Source organism: Pinus tabuliformis, chromosome 6 (genome assembly GCF_031772625.1).
Source record: "Pinus tabuliformis cultivar Carrire ecotype Pingquan chromosome 6, CPIR1, whole genome shotgun sequence".
Taxonomy (NCBI): domain Eukaryota; kingdom Viridiplantae; phylum Streptophyta; class Pinopsida; order Pinales; family Pinaceae; genus Pinus; species Pinus tabuliformis.
In genome coordinates, this window is record NC_142292.1 from 1902392028 (window position 1) to 1902416857 (window position 24830).

At 40.8% G+C, this 24830-nt stretch overlaps 1 protein-coding gene across 1 annotated transcript in view; it reads left to right on the forward strand.

Moving 5' to 3' along the window:
* Positions 1-24830, forward strand: part of LOC149266793 (FAM91 carboxy-terminus protein) — a 177223-nt gene that overhangs the window by 148418 nt on the left and 3975 nt on the right. Inside the window, exon 9 of the mRNA XM_089409113.1 lies at positions 7378-9004. Coding sequence (XP_089265239.1) covers positions 7378-9004 — 1627 coding nt within the window. The remainder of the gene's footprint in view (positions 1-7377; positions 9005-24830) is intronic.

Genomic DNA, 24830 nt, shown 5'->3' on the forward strand with positions numbered 1-24830 from the left:
TTTAATGGAGTCCCTAAGTCTAAACTTAGGGAAAATAAAATATTAATGTGTATTAATATGAAACTGTGTTAGAATGGTCCAAAAGACATGGATCAAGCCAGATCTAATTTCAGCAATTGATTAGGGACTTAATCTCGATCGTTGATATGTCAACGAGAAAAGTATAAGAGGAGGCTTGTGGGTTACTTGGAGAACACACTAGAGTGATCAATCATTCTATTCTCTAGAGCGGGGTTTCTAAGAGAGATAGAATTAGTGATTGGAGTTGCAACTGAGGGGCATTGAGTACACAGAGATAGAGAGGCAGAGATAGTGCCACGAGAGCAGCGCAGTAGCCAGGGAGAGTGATGCAGAGCCAGCCAGGGTTCACGCAGGGCCACGTAGACGCGGCCAGGAGCTGCGTAGAGCCTCAGAGAGGCTAGCATTGCTGACGCAGAGAGCCAAAGGGCTAACGCAGACCCATCCGGGGTGACGCAGGGCCAGCGCTGGGAAGAGAGGGGCGGACGGTAGGGTTTCTGGGGCAGATTGGTGCTGAGGAGTTGCCGGAAGGATTATCGGGGGTTTCAACCAAGAGATTTGTCAGAAACTGAGAGGTATTACTGCCAAGGAAATTCTCTGTTGGGTAGGCCAGTTTCGACACCCAGATTGTTCTTTGATATTGCTTAATAAGAAAACCCTCAGATAGCTGCACCGGTTTTCCCACATTGTTCAAAAAATAATGGTGTCATATGGTGTGATTGTTTTTGTTTCCTTTAGTTGTTGATCTGTAATATGTTGAGCATGCACTCATGTTTATTTTCAGTATTTACACTGTATATAACTTGTTAAGTAACATAACAAGTAGGTAGGAATAAATAAGATAAATTGCATGGAGGGTTTCTAACCAAGTAGACTTAGAAACTTCAACATGGTAGCAGAGGGTGATTGCAGATCATAGGAGGACTGAGGACATCAGCGGAGTGGAGCAATAGCAGTAGAAAACAACTGTCCTGAGGTGACAAAAGTTGTTTCTAGTAAAGCATCAACAAGGGAAGGGTGACGCAGTTCCTGCGTCATCAAGGGTGAGCAGGGAAGAGGCAGTGTAGAGGCTAAGGAAGGTAAAGGGAGCCTCACATAGAGCCACGCAGAAGCTGGGAGGGCTGACGCAGTTGGTTGAGGAGGTCGAGTTGTTGGTGTCGGAATTGTGCAGAGCCTAGGAGCTCTCACCTTCAGGTTGCTGGGGTTTAGAAGGCTGTGGGAATATTGCAAAGTGGAGCTGGTGATGTACTGTAGTCAGAACAATACCTGACAGAGAAAGGCCAAGAGGAGGGAGTTGCTACCGAGGGTTTCTAGTCGAGGAACCCGGATCAATGGTGTGGTTGCATAAGACGATCAGAGTAGGGGGCATCTCGACAACGACAAAAGGATTTCCAGGAGGAAAATCGGGACTCAGAGGGAGTCCAAAAGAGAACTTCCAGATGGGAAGTAGAGACTCGAAGGAGTCGAACAAAGAACTTCTAGGAGGGAAGTAGAAGAGCATCATGGCACTACACGGAGTAAGAGACCAGGATAGATTGGACGGAGCGTCGAACTTCACAGTCTGGAAGGCCAGAATCTTATTCGTACTTGACAAAAATCGTGTTAAGGACTTCGCCTTAAAGTTTATAGCTATCCTAGTTGACCCCATGATAACAACAAGTACGAGGAGGCAATGGCGAGGTCCAAGAGAATCATCCTTGAGAGGGTCAAGGACCATGTAGTACCACACATTGCCAAGAAGGAAATGACATATGAGATGTGAGAGGCCCTCAAGAAATTGTACCAGCATACTTCTGTGGAGAGAAGAATGTTACTTGAGAATCAGTTGAGGTCGTATCAGATGAAGAAGGGAGAACTGATTGACACCTTCCTCGGAGGACTGAACGAGATCCGAGATTAGTTGACTGCTATATAAGCCACGCCAATCAGGAGTTGATGGTGAGGACGACCCTGAATGCAGTCTCAGAAGACTGGGAGGTATTTGTCCAAAGTATACTGGGCAGAGGGACACTTCCACCTTGGGATGAGATGTGGGCGGCTCTTCGCCAGGAAGAGATCAGCCGGCAGTCGAAGATGGGTAGTAGCAGTAAGGGGATCAAAGTCAAGCAAGAAGAGGAAGATGTTGCCCTAGCATATGAGCGAAAGCAGGAAAAGAGGAAGAAGAAGGATTTCTCCAAGATCAAGTGCTTCCACTGTGGGGAGCTAGGTCATTATGCGACCCAGTGTCCAAGGAAGAAGAGTAAGGGAGAGTCTTCCGAGACTAAGGCAACATCAGCAAGGGTAGAGAAGGAAGTTTTGATAGATGATAACTGTGCCATGAGTGCACACGCACCACTTGAGCGGAAGTGGGGAGACATCGAGCTGTAATCAAGCGGACTACATGCGATGAGGGGTAGGATCCTCAAGGTACTCAGCCTCTTGGATGAGACCTTGCTATGGGAGCCCCGAAGAGGAGTAGCAGGATTGGCTGAGTCGGGTAGAGACAGATGCGGATGGAGTGGCAGAGAGAGCTACAGTGCAGGAGTCCTGAGACAGCGTGAGGCTAGCAGGCTGCAGTAGTGCGAGAGGCACAAGAATGTTGCACCAGTGCAGGATGGCACAGAGAGGTGTGCAAAGATGCGTGACGCAGGGAGTTGTTGCAGCAACGCAAAGGTCAGAGAGGGAGCACTTGTCAGCGACAGAGGGAGCTTCAACATTAGGAGGGTCTCTAGCCCAACAGGGAGGTCAGAGTTGGGAGATCAGTTACTTACTTCTTAGTAACTGAGTTGCAGTACAACAGTGGGCAACACGATGCAACATGATGAGAGGAGTTGCAGTGTTGGGAGAAAGGACCAACAGCAACACGGATGTAGAGGGAGTTGTTGTACATATGCAGCAATGGTAGTGGCAGAACCATGGGCAGTAGTACAAGATACGACAACAAGGGGATGGTGGGAAATAGGCCTAGCATCAACACAAGGACCGATGCCGGATGATCAGAGTAATACTCAGTGAGGAGTATTCCTAGAGCACAATACTCGCTAAGAGGGAGTGTTGATTTAGGGTAGCATTGGATGTGCTCTAGCCACGAAATTTGGTGGAGAGGTTGGGGCACATGAGATCTCCAATACCCAGAAAGGGTTTGGGCAGATTCTAAACACTTTAGGAGTTATTAAAATAATAAATATTTTTAATGGAGTCCCTAAGTCTAAACTTAGGGAAAATAAAATATTAATGTGTATTAATATGAAATTGTGTTAGAATGGTCCAAAAGACATGGATCAAGCCAAATCTACTTAATCTCGGCTGTTGATATGTCAACGAGAAAAGTATAAGAGGAGGCTTGAGGGTCACTTGAAGAACACACCAAAGTGATCAGTCATTCTGTTCTCTAGAGCGGGGTTTGCTAAGAGAGATAGAATTAGTGATCGGGAGTTGCAGCTGAGGGGCATTGAGTACAAAGAGACAGAGAGGCAAAGATAGTGCCGAGAGAGCAGTGCAGTAGTCGGGGAGAGTGATGCAGAGTCCGCCAGGGCCACGCAGAGGCATTCGGGAGTTGCGCAGAGCCTCAGAGAGGCCAGCGTTGCTGACGCAGAGGGCCAGAGGGTTGACGCAAGGCCAGCGCTGGGAAGAGAGGGGCTGACGCAGTCCAGAGAGAGGTTGATGCTGGGGTTTCTAGGGTAGATTGGTGAGGAGCTGCTGGAAGGATTATCCAGGGTTTCAGCCAGGAGATTTGTTAGAAACTGAGAGGTATTACTGCAAAGGAAATTCTCTGTTGGGTAGGCCAGTTTCGGCACCCATATTGTACTCTGATATTGCTTAATAAGAAAACCCTCAGATAGCTGCACCAGTTTTCCCACATTGGGTTTTTCTGGGGACATTGGTCCAAAAATAATCGTATCACATGGTGTGATTTTTTTTGTTTCCTTTAGCTGTTGATCTGTAATATGTTGAACATGCACTAGTGTTTATTTCTAGTATTTACATTGTAAATAACTTGTTAAGTAACATAACAAGTAGGTAGGAATAAATCCGATAAAGTGCATGGAGGGTTTCTAACTAAGTAGACTTAGAAACTTCCACATTATACTCCTTGCATTCTTCATCCATCATGTTATCAGTAATCACCGATTTCCTGACTTCAATGCCTTGAGTCTTTAAGAAATTCCTCATTGTTGCTTCCCATATATCAAAGTTTCCATTGAACAATGCAGCCTTCACAAATTAATTGATTTCAACTTCGATGGTTGAGGGAGACACATCTTTAGGAGGATTGGAGACTTTCTTCCTTCGCTTCACCATTTCTGTTCTAATTGATCAGCCTTCGAGCTGTTAGGCTTTGTGTGAAGGTACTGGCTCTGATACCAATTGTTGGAAATACTGAGAGGGTGGGTGAATCAGTATTCCTTTTCAATTGTTACTTTTACCAGTTAAATCAATTATATTTAGAACACAAAATAAGCAATAGGAATAAATTCTTTTATTAATATAATCTTTATAATGAATCAAGTACAATATATAGGGCTCCAACCTTTGATGAAGACACTAATTTTCAATCTCCTAGGCTCCAACCTGTTGCCAAGCACCAACTTGGTTTTTTGTGAGGCTCCAACCTCTAGGGAACCGACCCTATCTTCTCAAGGCACCAACCTTGTGTTTAGAGGCTCCAACCCCTAGGGCACCAACCCTTTCCTAGTACAGGCTCCAACCTGGTTTCTTGAGGACACCAATCCTCTAGGGTTCCAACCCTATCCTTCTAGGCACCTACCTTGTTTGTTCGAGGCTCCAACCTTTAGGACACCAACCCTCTAGGCTCCAACCCACTGCTATATTTTGTCTAGATATGTTTGATAGTAATTCTCTGCTCTCAAAATCTTCTTCATTGTGTTCTGCCAATCTACAGCTTCACTGTAGTCTCCATGCTACATCATCAATTACAACCTTGTCTCATGGAAGGTGTCGCCATTGCTCTTCATATTTACCCAAACAAAGTTTCCAAGTCACATCATGGTCCTCAATAGTCTTTACACGACATCAATGTATCTTCAATGAACTGTACTAAGCTCTGCACACACACAACTCTCGGTTTCAACCCTCTGTTCTAACTGTTGTGGTAATTGCTTCAGGAGTACGCTTCAGGAGAAACTGCGTCAGAAGAGTGGCTGTCGCGGCTTCAGGCTGTGCGTACAATTATAAAACAACCCTGTCTTATGCAATCTTTTTAACAGATCCCGAGTTGTACTTCTAAGGATTCATTATAGGTGCAATCTTTCAATGATTAACCCAGTCAACAGAATGCTTTGACCTGCGGATTCCGCTGGACCTTCGGCTTCCTCTTCGCTTACTCGACCTTCGACTTTCTTCCTACTGTTCCTTCACGTTCACAAGTTGTGAATTGTCATTATGTTCTATGATAGATGCACAAGATCGATGATCAGAACTGAGGCATCTTAACTTATATTTATATGAGCCTCACCAATAACCAAGAGACACGTTCATTGGAGGGAGAGGCCGACTTATGAATATTCATCCAATTATTCACAGACTTGTTTGTTTACAGAAAATTTCATAGGAGAGGCCGTACCCACATGAGGTCCCACATCCCCGTCATTACCTCAAACACAATCACAACTTTCAGAGGTCTTTTACAAGTCGTGCTTATAACATAGCCGATTGTCGAATGCCCCTACCGGATGCGATATTTTATTAAATTGTTTTAAATAAATCTTCGAGTCCACACCTTTATCGCAATCGGCGGTCTGTCGAGTCCACAAGTCTTATCGCAATTGGCAGTTTGAATGTGTCAAGCTTTTATTGAAACTTGCGATACGTAACTTGCGATAGGCAAATGCGATATTTCTTTAGAGAATATTATAACGGTGTAGCGGGTCCACAATATTATATCGCAATCAACAGATTTGAACGTGACATCTTTAAGACTTGCGATATGACAATTCCGATACAGTGGACGCAATGTTTCATTAAGTCGTATTGAATGGAGCTATCGGGTCCGTGTTGCATATCGCAATCGAGGGTTTTGAGTAGTGTTACATAACTCAATATAATAGAAAACATCGATATGATACGATTTATCGGATAACTTTGTTTATGCTCTTTGCCGCAATGATCCTCCGCTATTTTCTTTGACTCTTTGGCTTTCCTGTGGCTTCTCTGTGATTTCCGATGGCTACTCTTGCTTCGATATGTTTCTCTTGCTCCGATTCTGACTTCCAATGGCTTCCCTGATGGCTTTCCTCCTTGGCGTCTTGCTCCTATCACTTCACGGATCTGCTCTGCCTCTCCTTGGCTTCATATCGTCATTTAGTATCCTAAATATTGCCATATTGACATCAATGACAATCTAGATCAACAAAGTTTTGAAAAGCAGTTGCTTTTGTACATATTGATATTTTTAGAAAATCAAGTTCTATATTTAGAAAAGCACTGAGGATATTTTTAGAAAAGTAGAGTATTTCTATTTTTGGAGAAAATGGATCCAAGTTTGGCAGAGAATTCCAAATTTGGAATAGGAGATACAAGAATAAAAAGGAGGGGCAAGAGGTGGGAAGAATATTTGGTGTTTAGTAACCAAGACTTCCCGGGAAGGTCACCCATCCCAGCACGAGTTTGGTTCAAGTGTGCATAACCATGGATTATTTCCCCGTAGTCAAGCCCAATTAATTTGCTACCCATTCACAAAACCTTGTTAGAGTATTGTGCTTCATAAATAATTCATTGAAAGTTCCTTTGATCTTTATTTAAGCACGTGTGAGGCTTTCCACAGCCCAACATCATGTAATATCATTATTTGGATATTAACCACTAGGAGTATTTAATATTCATGTTATTCTCTATGACCCAATATCCCATGAGCATCATTCACAAATGACCAACTTCTCATATTTAGTCAGCACTCTTGAATCATATTGGTTGAAATGTTCTCCTATGTTTTGGTCTCCAAGCTTGAGCTTCTGAGTCGTTCAAGCTAGCAATTAAATTGAAGAGATTAATATTGGCCACATTATAGAGATGAGAATATCTTGGTGGGTGCATATGCTAAATCAATAACCTACCTGCAGCTGAATCAGACTCAGGATAGGGGGTAGCCTTTTGAACTCTTCAAACCTGAACATTAATTTGAATTTAATTCTTTTGGTTAAAGAATTTGAATTTAATCCTTTTTTTTAAATAATTAATGTAGATCAACTGTTAATTATGTCTGAATATATGTGCAGTCAATTTTGTAGTCATTTTTGTTAATCTGGGAAGTGCTCAAGCAAATCTGATTGATAACTAGAAATCTTATTGGTATATGTTTCAGTGCTCCTACTTAAGTGGATTTTTGACTTAACATAACTGGCAGCTACTTTCATTTTGCAGGCTTGAAATCCCATGCTGTTACCCTCTATGAAGCAGGAAAGTTGGATGATGCTAGCGTTGCAGAGCTTTGCAAGGATCTGCTGACACTAGAAGGCACAAAATTTGAGGGTGAGCTGCAAGAGTTTGCAAATCATGCGTTCAGTCTCCGATGTGCCCTTGAGTGTCTTCGATCAGGTGGATTAAATACTGACAGTTCAGCTGAAGATGTTGTTGACTTAATTGACCTTCACTCTAGCATAGGTGGCTTTGCTAATGGTGAAAATCTGCAAAAAGGTACCATAGACTTAAATGGTTTAGAGGAAGTACAATCAAATGGTTCTGGAAGTCAAGACCTCCATTTGAGTTTATCTGAGTCTAGAATCAGCCAGACTGCCATTCAGCCTTTTTCCTCAAGTGATCCATTGCCAAAATTTAGCACAGTAACTGAAAATTCTTCCATGTATTCTCCTGACCAGTTGACAAAGGAAGAACATGGCTTCAATCAGGAAGCAATCTCTGTGAGCTCTATTGAAACCACTGCCAGTGCAAAGAATCGTGTGAAGCGGAAGCGAAAATATCGAGTAGATGTCCTTCGCTGTGAAAGCTTAGCTGGCCTGGCACCAGCAACATTGAATCGTTTATTTCGTCGTGATTATGACATCATTGTTTCAATGGTTCCTCTTCCTTCTTCTCCTCCAACAATTTTGCCTGGAGGTGCAAGCCACATCAATTTTGGTCCACCATCTTATGCTTCTTTGACCCCATGGTTGAAAGTGTTTCTATACACTGCTGCAGGCTCTGGTCCTATTTCGATTGTTTTGATGAAAGGTCAGCGACTAAGAATTCTTCCTCCACCCTTAGCAGGGTGTGAAAAAGCTTTTATGTGGGCTTGGGATGGATCTAATGTAGGAGGACTGGGTGGCAAGTTTGATGGTACTCTTGTAAATGGAAGCATTCTTTTACATTGCTTGAATTCTTTGCTGAGATACTCAGCTGTGCTTGTTCAGCCCCTCTTAAAAGTTGATTTAAATCAGTCTGGAATGCCTATTACAAAGGATATACCATTGCCTTTGAACAATTTAGATGGTTCATATGCTAAGGAGATTGGGCTTGGTAATGAAGAAATTACACAACTGAATTCAACATTGACAAATTTGGCCAAGGAACTCCAACTTTGGACTATAGGATATATTCGTGTAATAAAGGTTCATAAGATAGATGTTTATGATAATTTTTCTCCTACAGTTACAAGATATGAATGGGTTCCACTAAGTTTAGAATTTGGAATTCCACTTTTCAGCCCAGAACTGTGCAGAACCATATGCAATAGGGTAACACAGTCACAGTTGCTTCAAGCATATTCACTATCAGAGCATCGTGAAGCAATGCAAAAGTTAAGGGAAAGACTGCATGAATTTTGTGCTGAGTATCATGCAACTGGCCCGATTGCAAAAAATATTTATGCGAGGGAACAAACACAAGATGCATCTCCCCAGATGACAAGATATGCAAGTGGAAGATGGAACTCTATTGTTGAACCTCTACCTCCTAGTACTCCTGGGACAGAAAATAAACCTGAAGCATCAAAGTATTTTGAATGGCACAGGCAACATTCTGAGATTATAAATTTTAATGGGGTTAAGCTGAGGTACTATCTCTCTCCTTTCCAAGGCTTGTGTTTTTCTTCTTGTTCTTCTTGTTCACGAGAAGTTGATTATCTTATGTGCTGTATGAAGTAACATCTGAGGCCTAAAGTTTCACTGTTCTAAATAGGTCCACTGCTATGTGCTTTCGGTCAAATGCTACAATCATGTTCCTAGTTTTCTTAACTCCGTTTTCATCTTTAGTCCTGTCCTTATCTCAAGATTAACAGCATATTATACACTGTTCTCTTTAAGCCAATCAAGGACATTTTCTGCATTCTTCTAGATTACTCTAAATCTATCAAGCTTATTACTTCGGCAGGTTTTCTCATCTTTCAACTAAGTTAGCCGGTACAATTTAACCTGTAATATTTTGCTCTGCATCTTCTTTATGCCTTTATCTGATAGGCCACTTTTTTGTTGCCACTTTTGATTATAGAATGTGATCTTTCTCCAACAGGGATAAGAGTTTTGTTATGAATTAGTTTCTCCCCAAGTGAATTAGTCATTGTAGTTCATGAGTTTGATCTGAAAGTCCTCTACATGTATATACGCACATTAAAAATCAGCAGAACAGAGTAGAGTAGTTCATACTTTTTACTTGAGAAACCATCATAAACTTTGGTGTCCACATTTTATGGATTTGTCATTAATGAAGAATAGAGTGCATTGAAGCACATAATCTTTGCATTGTTGAAAATGTATTTAGTGTCAGTCTTCATAATGTAATAAAATGATTTTTTTTATCATTGACATATTTATTATTATTATTATTTATTTTTGGTCAAAGCATGTTCTTCATGCTTATAAGAGTCAAAAGAGTCAAAATGAAAAATTATTTTGAGTCAAAGAAATTGTACTTGAGTCAGTCCCATTTGGACTTTTGTAAAGAAAAGAAAAATAATTTATTTATTGAGTCAAAGACCACCAAAACTGTCAAGTCGGCCCTCCTTGGGAACAAGTTGGCCTGGGCTCCAAGAGCCACCTATTCAACCTCCTGGACAGATATATATATATATATATATATATATAGATATATATAGGACAGTTTGATCACTTTGGAGCACATTCATTCATCATCATCATACATATCTTCTGCACCTAACTAATGAAGAGAAGGATGAAAAAGAAAGGAAGGAAGAGCTCGCACATGTGGGAGAATTTCTGTAAAGAAAGACTGAAGTTCTGATGCAATTGTGGGCCCGAAATTTCAGGAAAGTGAAAGTTTGACTTTTGTTGACTTTGCATGTGGAGATGACTTGGAGGGGGCTGGACTTCAAGTTTTGGTGGCAATTTTGGTCTTGGTCTTGGGTCTTGGATATCTCATTTTGATCTGATTCTGTAAGAGAAGGATTGGCTGGGTTTTTCCCCTTGTGGGGTTTTGCCCTGACTCGGAGCCTAATTTCTGGTGTCTTCTGTCTCTTGTGCATTATGTTATTTATATTTTGCTAATGTGTAATTGCTTGATGACATAACTAATCAAGTAAAAACTAAGAAAATAATGGATATCCATCACGAGTAATTACCATGAACTTAAATTCTATCATCTACTCAAAATTTCAACATGGTATCAGAGCTAAGGAAGATCGAAGAAGAAAGATAATTTTCTCTCTCTTGCTGATGACTACTCCATCCTGAGATACCTGTAGCAGTAACCTAAGAAGTTTGATCTGAACTCTGTAGAATCTATCCAAACTCTGTTCTGTTGTACGAATTTGAATCTGTGGTCTATACTCTAAACGAAAGGCAATGGTCTGAGATCTATAGCATATGTCCAAGAGATCTGAAAAGATCAATTTCTGGAGGACCGAAATTAAAGACCACTTCAGATAGGTCTGTATTCTTACCATTCGAAGCTTGTTTCAAGATCGAAGAAAGGGATAAGGATAAGATTATTAAAGTACAGTTCAAATCTCTATGATATAGTCTCTGTGGCTAAACTTTCTTCTAGAAATCACATTCAACTAGTCTCCTCCACCTGCAATCTACGAAAGATATAGTAAAGGATAAAGGCCGAAATTTAGAAGGACTAGTGGTGATCAGTATTCTCTCTCAAACGAGAATAAAGAACAAATCTCTGAAGCTAATACATCTCTGAGGCAATGTTCTTTGATCCATGCAAAAGGGTTCTGTGACGATTCTCTAAGCCTACTGTAGCAACATATTTTTTGAAGATTCAAGGGCCTCTGTAATGCGAGTTTTTCTATGACATATCTCTCCATTATGATGTGAGATTCAGTGATAATGTTGATGCAAATTTCAATAATAATTCTCTCCTTGGTGACACGAAAATTCTATTAACATTTCTGTGCTAATAGCATCTACCTTTGTAATAAAGAATGTCCTCCATGACGCTTATATCTTTGCAACGTGACAGTCAGAACATCTTGTGTTCTGATATATCAAAAGAAGGAACAGGTCGAAGGAGTTAATGAGATTACAAATGTAAACAAAGGTCCGAATTTTTGAGAACCTATTGTGACTTAAGACTCGAACAATCTATACATTCATGATGGCACATAGATCCAAGCTATTCAAGGCATCCAAATTTTATGAAGGAGGAACTATGCTTCTAATAAACAAGTATAATACAATATTTTATCTCGAAAGCAGAACACTCTATACCAAGAATTCCCAAGGACGTTGGAAACACTGAGAGGGAGGGTGAATCAGTATTTCGCTTACAATTAGTTAATCTTTTCTTTTCAGAGGATTAATTATTTTCATCATCAGATTAAAATCATAAATGCCCAGAATCAAAGACAGTAGACACCAAAATTTTAGGTCGAAACCTATTGAAATATGTAACTAGGTTCAGTCTTCATAATGACATATGTAATCATGATTTTATGTATTTGATGAGAAAAATAAAATTATTATTGTAATTCTTGAAGCATGGGTTCATGCTCAAGGATATTTGATTTATAGGTCAAGCACCCATTGAGTGCTTCTAGGGCTTGTCTTTGAGTCAACAAGTCGTAAGAGTCATTGTCATGTATGGAAGACCCTTTTGTGCGTGTTACATATTGTAAAGATAATTTATTTGAGTTAAAATTAGAGTCAAAGACCCTACAAGACCTTGTCAACGTGCAAGCAACAAGTTGGCATATCAAACAGTGAAGTCGGCCTCCTAGAGATGACAAGTCGGCCTAAACAGGCTCTCAAGAAGCCTATATATAAGAGGGAAGTTGACCACATTTGGAGACCATCCAAGCAGCTCACAACAAGTTCAATCAAGCAAAGAGAAGGAGACCTAAATTGGCGAAGAAGAAGAAGATTCTAACAAAGAAGAATTAAATTCTTGGGATCTGTTTTTGGGTCATCATTCTCACACGTGCAAAGGAGAACTAGTGCACATTAAGGTGCAGCAAGTTCAGATTGCAGTTGTCAAATTGAGCCAAGTTTTGGGTCAAAAGGAAGTCCCACTTGTAAGCTGAATTGATAAGGAGAAGTCATCTCAAGTGAAGGAGAGTGAACAAAATCACCATGATTCTCTCACACGTGCCACCTAGGTTGTGGGTTGAGCCTCCCTCCTACCTCGGTCGTGGGCTTAAATGTATTCATTGTCACTATAAAAAAGGTCGAGACCTTTTCTACAGACCTGTGCATTAAGAAAACTGTGGAACGAATTAAGTTTGTCATCCATCTAAAGGAGAAATGCAAGTAGTTATGTACATACATAAGTGATATAGAGGATGAGAACTTATGCAAAAAAGGCAACAATCCTGTAGCATATATACACAAGTTCGAGCTTGAGAAATCACATAGAAAGCCGACCTTGTGACACTTGTTCCGAGCATATATATATTACTCAAAGTCTATGTCTTGGAAACCCCTACTTATAGGGTCATCTCAAGTCTTTGAAATCTATTCTCCCTGTCACGTTTGAGGACAAATATCCCTATAGTGGAGAGAGGAAGAAGCTATAGGCTGTTGTGATTATGTTACAATGGGTTTTTGATTTTTTGAAGGAACAATCTCCTATATACGGTGGTGGGAAGCTTCAAGATCCATCTTGAAGTCCTGTAGCTAAGCATAGATACGATTGAAGATATGTTGAGAGATAATCTCAAGACAAAGATCTTGGATCTCTGTCTCAAGAAAGGAAGAAACCGCAATCTTGTATCAGTGATAGAAGATCTTTGAAAAGGAATAGTCCCCCTGGAAGCAGTGATAGAAGATCACCTTGAAGACCTAAAGCTGTCATAAAAGTCAAGGGTAGCAACACTATTGTTTGGAGGAAGCAAGTCAAGGTCTTGAAAGAAATGTCTGACCGCTTTTTGATAAGAAGATCGATCATGGCATCGGAGCAGGCCTTATAGCAACCTCTATGATCATGAAGGACAGAGGTACGTAATCATGAGGTATGTAAAATATGTTTATTTGTTAAACATGAAATATTTTAGGGTTGGTTGTATGGCTCTAGAGTTTGTAGTTTTTGTTGTTTTTGAAAGTTGTTGATGTCTAGGATTGTGAACCCTAGATGGTATGTGGATAGACCTAATCATATGGAAACCCTAACCCTAACCTACTTGTTCCCTCATAAAAATCCTATTTCTTGATTTCTTGTATGGGTTGATGAGGATGATAAGTTGAATATGACATCAAGTCCCATGATCTAGGGTTTGTACTTGAAAGCCCTAGGAGTACATTCTCTAAGTTTCCATTGATTGACAGATTGACATCATGCTTTTGTTATTACATATTTTGCTTGGTTGTACTTGTCAATGAATACTGCAAGTACAGGAAGTACAGGAAGATGATGGCTATGTAAAGCAGATCCTTTGTTTTTGGCAACCTTGATGAGTGGAGGGAATTGTAAGGACCCTGGAAAATGGTAGATTGGTAATCTAGTTTGATCCTTGGGAACTATGATATAAAGTAAGATTCGTAAGGAGAATGGTCGTGAAAATGTGAATGGCTGGTAAAGAAGAATATTAGAAAAATCCGTTATACGAAAGTCTGATGCATTGATAACAATCATCTAACACATGATAGTAAAGAAGCTCATGTAATAGCTGGTTAATGAGGGTCACTCAAGGATCCTCCATATAATGACTTCATGGGAAGATTTCTTCACTTGGTGAAAAAGGACCATGATGATATTGCAGACATTTTCTACTCTCTAAGATTTAGAGCAAGCTTCCTAGAAGTTTGTCGGTACAACTACAACATGATGAAGCCTCATTATCAAGATGGGGAGCATTTTGAAGAAGACTAGAACCGATTGAAGTAAAAGGTATGTATGTTTTGAGATTCTCCTTTGATTTAGTTAAGTCATGTTAGCACGTTGCAAGCATATGCCTAGTTGTGTGAGCATGATGTGCCATGGACTTGTTTGGGCTCTTCCGGATGAAGACATGAGGATAGTGATCAACGTCTGATATGGTCTCATAAAGTATGAAAAACTACTGACTTGAGAGGGAGTTGCAGAAGCTTTGACACAGTAAGCCCGATATGAAGATGACTCTGCTTGTTTAGATGTTTGAAGGAAGACCATGATGAAGGATGTTGATGAAGACAAGACATGACATCTTGTGAAGAAGCTATCCGATGACTCTAATATTCGATATGTTTCTGCTACCTAAGAAGATGCATTACAGGAAGTTAATAATGATGACTCCATTCCATGAATTGAGTAGCTGACTTTGGAACTTGGTCCAAAGGATTTGATGACATTGTACACCACGCTGATAAGAAGAAGAACACTGACAAGAAAGGTAGCAAGTTGCAAATAGCTGATTGGTCATGTCTTGGAAGATCACTTTCCCGATGTTCAGAGGGAGCGAGATTAAAACTCTATGATGTTTGGTTCGTGAACATGCAACTGATGAAGATTGATGATATGGAAAGTGATGGTGTACCTTGTCTTGTTGAATAAAGTTGTTTATGAGAAAGGGCTTAGTGATGTTCAGAGAGGTCAAAGCTCGCACATGTGATGATGATAGAGCCATGAGAGCTACTGTCATGATCTTGGAGATCATAGTAGCTGATCATGAACACTTCTCCCTAGATGAGAGGGAGCTCGTCCCTGGTTAAGTGTGAGTGATGAATATGGTTCTCTGATTCATGTGTCGTGCACTAGACCAGGACTAACAACCGTAAGTGTTAGTGAAGGCCATGAGGAGAGAATGGTGTTCGGAGGATTGGGTAAGCATCTGAGACAGATACTCCTTAAGGATTGTAAATCCAAGATAGGTAGTAGTCTCGTGACTATCCTCAAGGAGTATCAGTCTCAAATGCTATCTGACAGGGGTATCCAAGAAAAGAGTGGTTGAAGAGGACCGATATTCTTTGAGGATTGGGAATCCAAGATAAGAATAGTCCTAGAAGGACATACCTTGTGAACATTTGGATGGGGTATGTGTCTTGAGAGGTAGTGTGGTGTCCCACGTAAAGCCTCCCAGCATTGTGCTCTGATCTATTGAGAGATAGAGCTTGTTAGTCAAGGCCTTGCTATGTTGACAATGTTGGTTGTATATTGATCATAATGTTGATGCTTACAAGATGGCATACCAATCCGACTCTTCTTATGAGAACTTTTCAATGGAAGTACTGTCCTTGTACCTGTGGTCAATTATGAATACCTTCCTAGTTAAGAGGGAGTGTTAAAGATGTAACTATCGATCTTCATAATTGTAATTGTATCATGACTTGATGTAATCATTGTACTTGTCAAAAGAAAGAAAAAGAAAATATATTTTTGTAAAAGAAAAAATTATTTATATGTAAATGGGTTTCTTGCCCATGATTTTTGGTCCTAGGTCAAGCACTCATTGAGTGCTCTAGGGAGTCGAGTCAAAGTCATAATGTAAAGTCCCTTGGAGGCTCATGTATAAATGAAAAGGAAATATATTATGTAATTGAAAGCTCTAGAAACCATCAAGGTGATTAGGTCGGCCAACTCCTTATGTTGGCCTTGAAGAGTCATGTGCACCCACAAGAAGGCCTATAAAAAGAAGACGATTTGACCTCTTTTGATACGCTTGAGTACTCAACTTTCTTGAGCATTTTGAGGTTGGAACAGAGGTGCGATGAAGAGTAGAAGGAAGGCAACAAAGGATCTCTCTCTTGTTTTGGTATTGGATGAGTTTCTCTGTCCTATCTCACATGTGCGAAGTACAAAAAAGAGGGTGGATGGCCTGGTTCTTATTTGGTGGTTTGGTATTTGTTAGAGGTCTTGGAAGTCTTCATTGAAAGTGATTCTATAAGAAGAGTTCTTTGGGTTTTCCCCTCTGTGGGTTTTGCCTTGGCTTGGAGCCTATTTTTGGTGTCTCTTTACATTGTGATCTTCTTGTTTGGCATTTGTTTTGATCTAAGAAATCGGATTCATCCTCCCCCCAATGTCATGAATCCCACGAACTAGAGACGATTCTCTAGGACACGTGTCTGATTCGCGACTCTAGTGTGCCATGGCACATGGGATTCGATTGGCACATGGGATTCGATGGGCACACGAGTCCGATTCGATGGGCCAGTGAATCCTGATTTTGGTACACATATCCCTCTAAAAAGTGTGTCGCGCAACCTTTGAAGCCTGATTTGGGCCCTTTTCTCACTCATTGTTGAGTGCCTCTCTTGCTGTGGGTGTGTGGGAGTGACTAGAAAAGGGTTTGGGAGCATTTTGGAGGTGATTCAAGCAACATGTAAGTGCATTTTGCTTCTATTTTTTTGCATTTTTCCTAGAGCAATTTGCATGCTCATTTTTTTACAATTTTGTGCATTTTTGCTTTATTTTTTTACAACATTCATGGCTCAATCAAGAGCAGTAAGTAAGGGGCAAAGGAAGGGGAAGAATGACCCCATTGGTGATGCCCCTCCTCTTCCAATTTCATCAGGGTCTGCAAATGTTCCCTCTATTGGAAGTGGGGCTGCAACAACAACTTCAAATGTTGAGGGCAGAATAAATTTAGAAAGACAGCAGGCTCAAGAAAGCAAATATCTCTTGTGGAAGTATGTCACAAGAGATCAAAGGCCAAGCAACAAGTTGAAGGGAGGAGGCAATGTTGCTTGGAAATGCAACTATTGCAACAATCATTTCAAGAGCACTTATTACCGTGTGAAAGCTCATTTGTTGGGCTTACCAGGTTGTGGAATTGGAGCATGTGCAAATGTGTCTTTAGCTAAGAGGAAAGAAATGGAAAAAGAGGCCAATGTTGGTGTGGCAAGGGTGGTTGCATCATCTAAAAAAAACAAGAATGATGATCCCCTTCCATTCTTGAGGAAAAGCAGCAGCAAATTTCCATTTGAGAGTTTTGGTGGGGGTGTGGGTCAAGCAACAAAAAGAAAGGCAGTGGCACTTGGTCCAATGGACAAGATTTTTCAGAAAGAGAGACGGGAAGAGCTTGATATCACCATTGCATTCTTTTTCTATCTGAACTTCATATCCTTAATGTTGCACGCTCACCTTTATTTCTTGAGATGTGTTGAGCTCTAACTCAAGGGGCTCCATCAGGCTATGTGCCTCCTGGGTTAGGGAAGCTTAGAACCACATTCCTGACTAAGGCAAAGAAAGAGGTGGACAAAATGCTTGAGCCAATTAAATCATAATGGTCAACATCTAGGGTTAGTATTGTTTCTGATGGATGGACAGATCCAACACACCACCCACTAATTAACTTCATGGCATCTTCCTTGAATGGACTAGTTTTCATGAAATCAATAGATGCACTTGGACAATACAAGGATGCACAATATATTGGTGAGTTGTTCATTAAATTTATTGAAGATGTAGTTGTTGATTCTTGTATGCAAATCATTATAGACAATGTACCTGTTTGCAAGGCTATTGGCATGATTGTGGAATCTAAATATCCACAAGTATTTTGGACACCTGCATTGTCCATTCCTTGAATGGACTAGTTTTCTTGAAATCAGTAGATGCACTTGGACAATACAAGAATGCACAATATATTGGTGAGTTGTTCATTAAAGTTATTGAAGATGTAGTTGTTGATTCTTGTATGCAATCATTATAGACAATGTCCCTGTTTGCAAGGTTGTTGGCATGATTGTGGAATCTAAATATCCACAAGTATTTTGGACACTTTGCATTGTCCATTCCTTTAATTTAGCACTTAAAACTATTGCTTCTGATGTGCCTTGGATTGGAAGTATTATTGAGGACGCACGACATATCCGCAACTTTGTACAAAATCGTACAAATGCCCTCGCAATCTACAAGGAGTACACCCATCTATGATTGTTGAAGATTGCATATACACAATTTTCTTCTTCATTCATCATGTTGAAGAGGTTGAGGGAGGTCAAGATCGTTCTTGGGGCCATGATTATTTTAGAGTTTTGGTATTTTTGGAGAAAGACAGATCAAGCAGCCTCAAAAAGAGTCAAGGACATAGTGTTAGATGATGCTTGGTGGGAGAGGGTAGATCTCACTATTAAGATCATGGACCCTATCATTGCTTTGCTAAGATTTGTAGATACAGACCAACCCATCCTAGGAGAGGTTGATGAAGTATGAGATTCCATGATTGAGTCCGCGAGGACCATTATTTTACAGTGAGTGCCCTGAGTATGAGACATCATCATAGGCCTTCTTCACCACCATACAAGATATTCTTGTCTGCAAGTTGGACAAGAATTGCACACCTTTGCATTGTTTGGCTCACTGATTGAACCCAAAATACTACATCCATGAGTGGCTGAATGGTGGACCTTCCCGCAGATTCCCTGCTCACATGGATGGTGAAATTTCACAGAAAAGGAAGGATGCAATGAGGCAAATATTTTAGGATAGAGCATCCCTTGATGAGGTGGAGGATGCCTTCGCAGAGTTTTCCACTAGCATTGGGCGATTTGCAGGCTATGATGTGATTAGAGACAGGGGGGCTAAGAAGCCATATTCTGGGTGGGCAACTCATGGGTCAACAAGCCCTCTACAACAGTTAGCCATGAGGCTCCTCTCTTAGGTGACTTCATCCTCATATTGTGAGAGGAATTCCAGCACATATGGGAATTTGTATAGAGTCAAGTGCAGAGACACTGGTTTATTGCACACCAACCTTCGTCTTATTTACAGACAGAGGGATGAGTAGTTGAAGGGAAAGACAAAGATATGGGATACTTTCCTGATGATATGGGTTTGGACAACAGTGTTGAGTTGGCATTGGCCAACTTGGATCTTAATGACCCAGTGCTAGAGCCTGTCACTTTTGATGATGGTGATACTCTTGAGGGGTCATCCTCCACACCAGCAGATGCAGAGATTACATTGGATATAGAGGAGGAGGATCCAACAGAGGAGAGCAATGGTGACCATGAAAATGATGCTGATTTTGATGATGATAATTGATGAGCTACCTACTACCTTGTAGTTTTTGTATTTTCTATTTCTATTGCCATTGGCATTGCTACTACCTATATAACACATTTTGATTTTGATGACTTAGGGAGAAAATTGCAGTTTCTTGTCTTTCTCCTATTGGATCATTCATGAATCTGTCACAATTGTATTTTTATGCACAACGTTACATTGTACAAAAATTTTAAATTTACAATGTGGAATCTAGATCTATGTCTAAATTTGTATCATGAATGAGAATTTGTGAAAGAAATATCTATTTAGTATTAATTTTTAATATATATATATATATATATATATATATATAGATAGATAGATAGATAGATAGATATATATTCCTGTTTATGGGGGTCTATGTGCCCTGTGTCAGACACTCGAATTTGCGTGTCTCGTGTCCCCGTGTCAAGTGACTTAGGTTTTGATGATGAATAGAACATAATAATGATGATGTACTAATGTAATAATAATCACAAGCACTTGTCAAAGTTAAAGAGAAATCTGTTATAAAAACCCTAATATATCTTTGCCCTAGATTTCTCAACACTAAGGTTTAAACTAGCTAATAAATACGATACTTTGAAACATTAGCAGGTAAATATATTAAACTAAAACAAAAATAGAAGTTTTGTTTTTTTTTAAATAAAGAGAGATTGTTGAGAAATGAGTTACCCTTTACCATAATATATTACCTCAAGATTGTTGGGTTGTGGACCACAATTTCCTTCAAGTTGACAATGTAATTTGGACAGTGAGGTGGGCTTGGTTTCAAAAAGTGATTGTCACTGCCACCTATGTCTAAAACCCCTCACCACTTTTGAATCCAACAAGAAGTTGCTTCTACTGAGACGTCACCAATCTTTAGGTTGATGTAATGCTCTTTGCTCAATGGAAGATATCCCCTAATAAGGTAGGTCCAACCCTTTGCTCCAAGTGCTCCACCTAAAACAAGAAAAATGAAGTAGTACCTAGTCCACCCTCTCCATGTGGCTATGTATCCCCTCAACGTACATGTGGCTATGTATTCCCTCAACATATCGTCCCTCCAACCTTTGTGTGATCTGATTAATTATGAGAATATTTTATTACGAGCCCCATTACAACATTATTCAAGAGAAAACAAAATATTAAAAAGACCAACCCACATAATGATAAGAAGGTGTCTGCAAAATGAGTTCTAGTGCAAGTCAAGAACAACTGCACTAGAGGAGAGGCCAACCTTCTATAATTTTTCTTTATAAGCTAGATAATGGTTAGCTAATGGCTAGTTGACTCTTCCTCTAGGAAAATAATTTAGTTGTCATCAACATGTCAGAGAGTCGAGACTAAGTAATACTTTTGATAAAAGTTTTGCATTACAATACCTTTTTCCCACTTGAGGGGTCAACTTGACTCACAAGTCCCTTAGCAACCCAACATTCCCTTTGTATTTGATCAAAAGTTGAAGAAATGGGGAATAGTTGCTGAAACATGCTCAATGTCCTCCTTGGAAGCTCAATGTCCATTTCCAATGGCAAGTTGTGGCTCGACTTGGTCCATAGTACAACTTGACTTGGTTGAAAGTGGTTCAATCTGGTCCAAAGGATGAATATTTGACTTCATAATAACTATCTTTGTGTCTACTGTAAAAATTCCTTAACGGGAACCCCTACTGCAACAACTGATGATATTACTCCTATTTGTTAAATGCCTTTAAACAAATTACTTGCAGTTTCCTACGACAAATATCGTAATACATACACTGCATCCTTCACTTAATTAAATATTATGCAGAAACAAGAGACTGGGCAAGAAAGAAAATTCAACCCAATGGACACCGTTATTTTTGGACAAATGTCCCCGAAAAAAACCCAATGTGGGAAAACTGGTGCAATAGCTCTGAGCGTTTTCTATTATTAAGCAGTAGATTCTAAATACAATTCTGGATGCCCTCCTGACAATCCAGTTACAGAGAAATAAAACTGACAGAGAAGAATTGTGAGATTACCTCACTCTACCCGGCAAATCTCGGCTGTTCCGACAGCTAAATCAACTATCCCCGACTACAACTACACTGCCCCTGCGCAGTAACTGCATGGGCTTGCATGGAGCTCTTTGAGGCTTTGCGTCAACTTAACTGGGAAACATCTTGCCTTTTGGAGCATTTTTCCAGCCCTCCTAGCTCAAAAATGTCAACTCCTCTGCAAAACTTGGACTTCTACATGGGTGACTGAGCTGCCTCTGCGTGAGCCCTTCTAGCTCAGCGTTAAGTTCTGCATGGGCCCTTCTGGCTCAACGTCAACCCCTCTAGTGTCTCACTGCCTCTCTTTGTTGCGTATCCTGGGCTCTGGAGAAGATACTCCAATCCAACTATCCCTGTCCTTCAACTACAAGAAATCTACTCAGTCAAAATTTCCTCTTGAGAACTTCTGACTTCAGAAATTCGATCTCTTGATCTCTCGATGTGTTTTCCAAATGACCCTCAAGCCCCTTCTTATATCTTTCTATTGGGCAACCAACAACCTAGATTAACTCCTAATCAAAGGCTAAGATCATCTTGGCTTGATCTTCGTCTTCTTCTAGAAGTTACACAAACAATTAGATTAATACCCATTAATATTTTTAATTTCCTAAGTTTAGACTTAGGGTCCCATTAAAATTATTAATTATTTTAATAAAATCGTTTCTGGGTGGAATTTCCTAAAATGCTTTATGGGTTCTTTGGACTACATGTGCCCAAGCCTCCCTGCAAAATTTGAGGCTTAGGGCACATGCGATGCTACCGCAAATCAACACTCCCTCTTAGCAAGGAATGTGCTCTACCAATATACTGTTGTTGCATACTGCGCTGACTCTAAAGCATCGTCCTCCGCCCTGTTGATGTCTAACATGTTGTACACCAACTACTGCACTGTTGCTGCAACTCTACTGCTGCCTTTGACATTGCCAATGCTACATATGTACTACAACTCCCTCTCAAATGTTGCATCTGCTATGCTGCTAGCTCTGCCATTGCTAATACTGCATCCGTACTACAACTTAATTGTTGAGAGAAGCAACTGAAAAGCATCCAAAATTACTGAACTAACTGTGTTCAGTATGATACCACGTGAATGTTGGAGTTGACTGCTGCTAGTCTCTACACTGACCCTCTAAATGTACTGCACTGCTGTTGACCCGTACTCTGTGCCATCTGCATTGTTGCCAACTCTACTCTGCATTGGCAAGACTCTAGCGCTCCTAGCCACTGCAACTGTCTCCCCGACACTCCTCGGCACCATTCAACACTTGTCCATCCTACTACTCCTGATTTGGGCTCCCGTAGCAAGGTATTGATCCAAGAGGTGGACTCTTCAAGGATCCTGCCCATCTGTAGCTCTTTCGAACTACAACTCCAAATCATCCCTCCTCCCTCCTGGAGGTATCTCGGCTGTCATGGCGAACTCCTCTTCAATCTTCTCGGGCGCAACCTTCAGATCGTGCTTCTCATCCCTTGTTCTTCTTCTTGAGAGGACATTGTGTAGCGTAGTGACCTATCTCACCACACTTGAAACACTTGATCTTTGAGACGTCCTTCTTACGTCTCTGCTGTTCCTGTTGTCCCTTTGATGCAACGGTTGCATTATCCTCCTCCTCCTTGGGCTTCGACCCACTACTGCAACTGCTTCCGTCAAGTTTGACCTTGACCAAGTCTCTCCTCAGCTCCTCTTGTTTTAGAGCTATCCACATCTCATCCCAATTCGGCAATGCTATTGCCCATGATACTCTGGACAAAGACTTTCCACTCATCTGAGAGAGAATTGAGGGCCAATCTAACTAACTCTGAATCCTGAGGTGTATGCCCCGTAGCAAACAACTCATCACGAGTTTCCTTCAACTTCGTGAGGAATGGATCCACACGCTCTCCCTTTTGCATCTGAGTAGATCTCAACTTCTGCTCCAAGTACATCTTTTGCTGCTTGGAAGATCCCTGATATAATGTGGCCAAGGCATCCCACATCTCCTTAGCAGTTGCTTTGCTAGCAACGTGGCACACCACGTGATCCTTAACTCCATCCAGGATTATCCTCTTGGACTTCGCCATCTCAGCTCTGTACTTCTTCAATGGATTTGCATTTGCAGGGACAACCACCACACTATCGACATATGTATTGAGGGCATGCTCATCTAGAAGGAATGATATTCTTGCCTTCCAGATGACATAGTTGGATGCTTCGTCCAACTTGTCCTGATCCCTCAAGCCATTGGTTGTCATTTCTGCCAAAAAATAGAAAGTCGAATGACCTCCTCTCTCCTCTGTGCTGCTGCTGGGCTAGCCTACGCACTCCCTGTTGGAGCTAGTAAAACTGCTGCCCTTTGCTGTTGCTCAGCTCTAGAGAATTCAAATTCCTTGGCTAGGAATTCTTTGAGGAAAAAAAGCCGTGCTTCTCTTTCTTCTGACGACTTTCTACCCAAAAACCTGCCTACAGAAAAATATGTGTCCAACCAGCTCTCCTCACACTGAGGCTTCAACATTACTCCCTTTGCCCCACCAAAAATTCGAACTGGAAGTCCTTCTCTCCATCGACTCACTCGGAGAGAGATTGCCTCGAAAATCTGCCCTCCAGCTAATCACTGTGGCAACCCTCTGGGGTTTCGAACAACAGTCTCCTGGAACTTTTTCGAACTCCCTCTTCTGCTCAGTGCTGAATCTACTAGCTCTGCTCTTCTTGCTTCACCTGTAGCTCTGATACCATGTGAAAATTCCTTAATAGGAACCCCTACTGCAGCGATTGATGATATTACTCCTATTTGTTAAATGCCTTTAAAGTTTTAAACAAATTACTTGCAGTTTCCTATGACAAATATCGTAATACATACACTGAAACCTTCACGTAATTAAATATTATGTGGAAACAAGAGACTGAGCAAGAAAGAAAATACAACACAATGGACACTGTTATTTTTGGACAAATGTTCCCGAAAAAACCCAATGTGGGAAAACTGATGCAACAACTCTGAGGGTTTTATATTATGAAGCAGTAGTTTCTGAATACAATTCTGGATGCCCTCGTGGAAATCCTGTTACAAAGAAATACAACTGGTTGAGAAGAATTGTGAGATTACTTCACTCTACCCAACAAATCCCGGTTGTTCTAGCAGTTGAATCAACTGTCCCCGACGACAACTATGTTGCCTCTGGGCAGTAACTGTGTGGGCCTACGTGGAGCTCTTTGAGGCTCTGCGTCAGCTCAACTGGGAAATGTCTTGTCTTTCCAGCCCTCCCAACTCAGAAATGTCAACTCCTTTGCAAAACTAGGACTTCTGCGTGGGTGGCTGAGCTGCCTCTGCGTGAGCCCTTCTGGCTCTGCGTCAACCCCTCTGGTGTCTCTTTGCCTCTCTTTGTTGTATATCTTGGGCTTTGGAGAAGATACTCCAACCCAACTATCCCTACCCCTCAACTGCAAGAAATCTACTCTATCAGAATTTCCTCCTGAAAATTTCTCACTTCAAAAATTCGATCTCTTGATCTCTCGGTGTGTTTTCCAAATGAC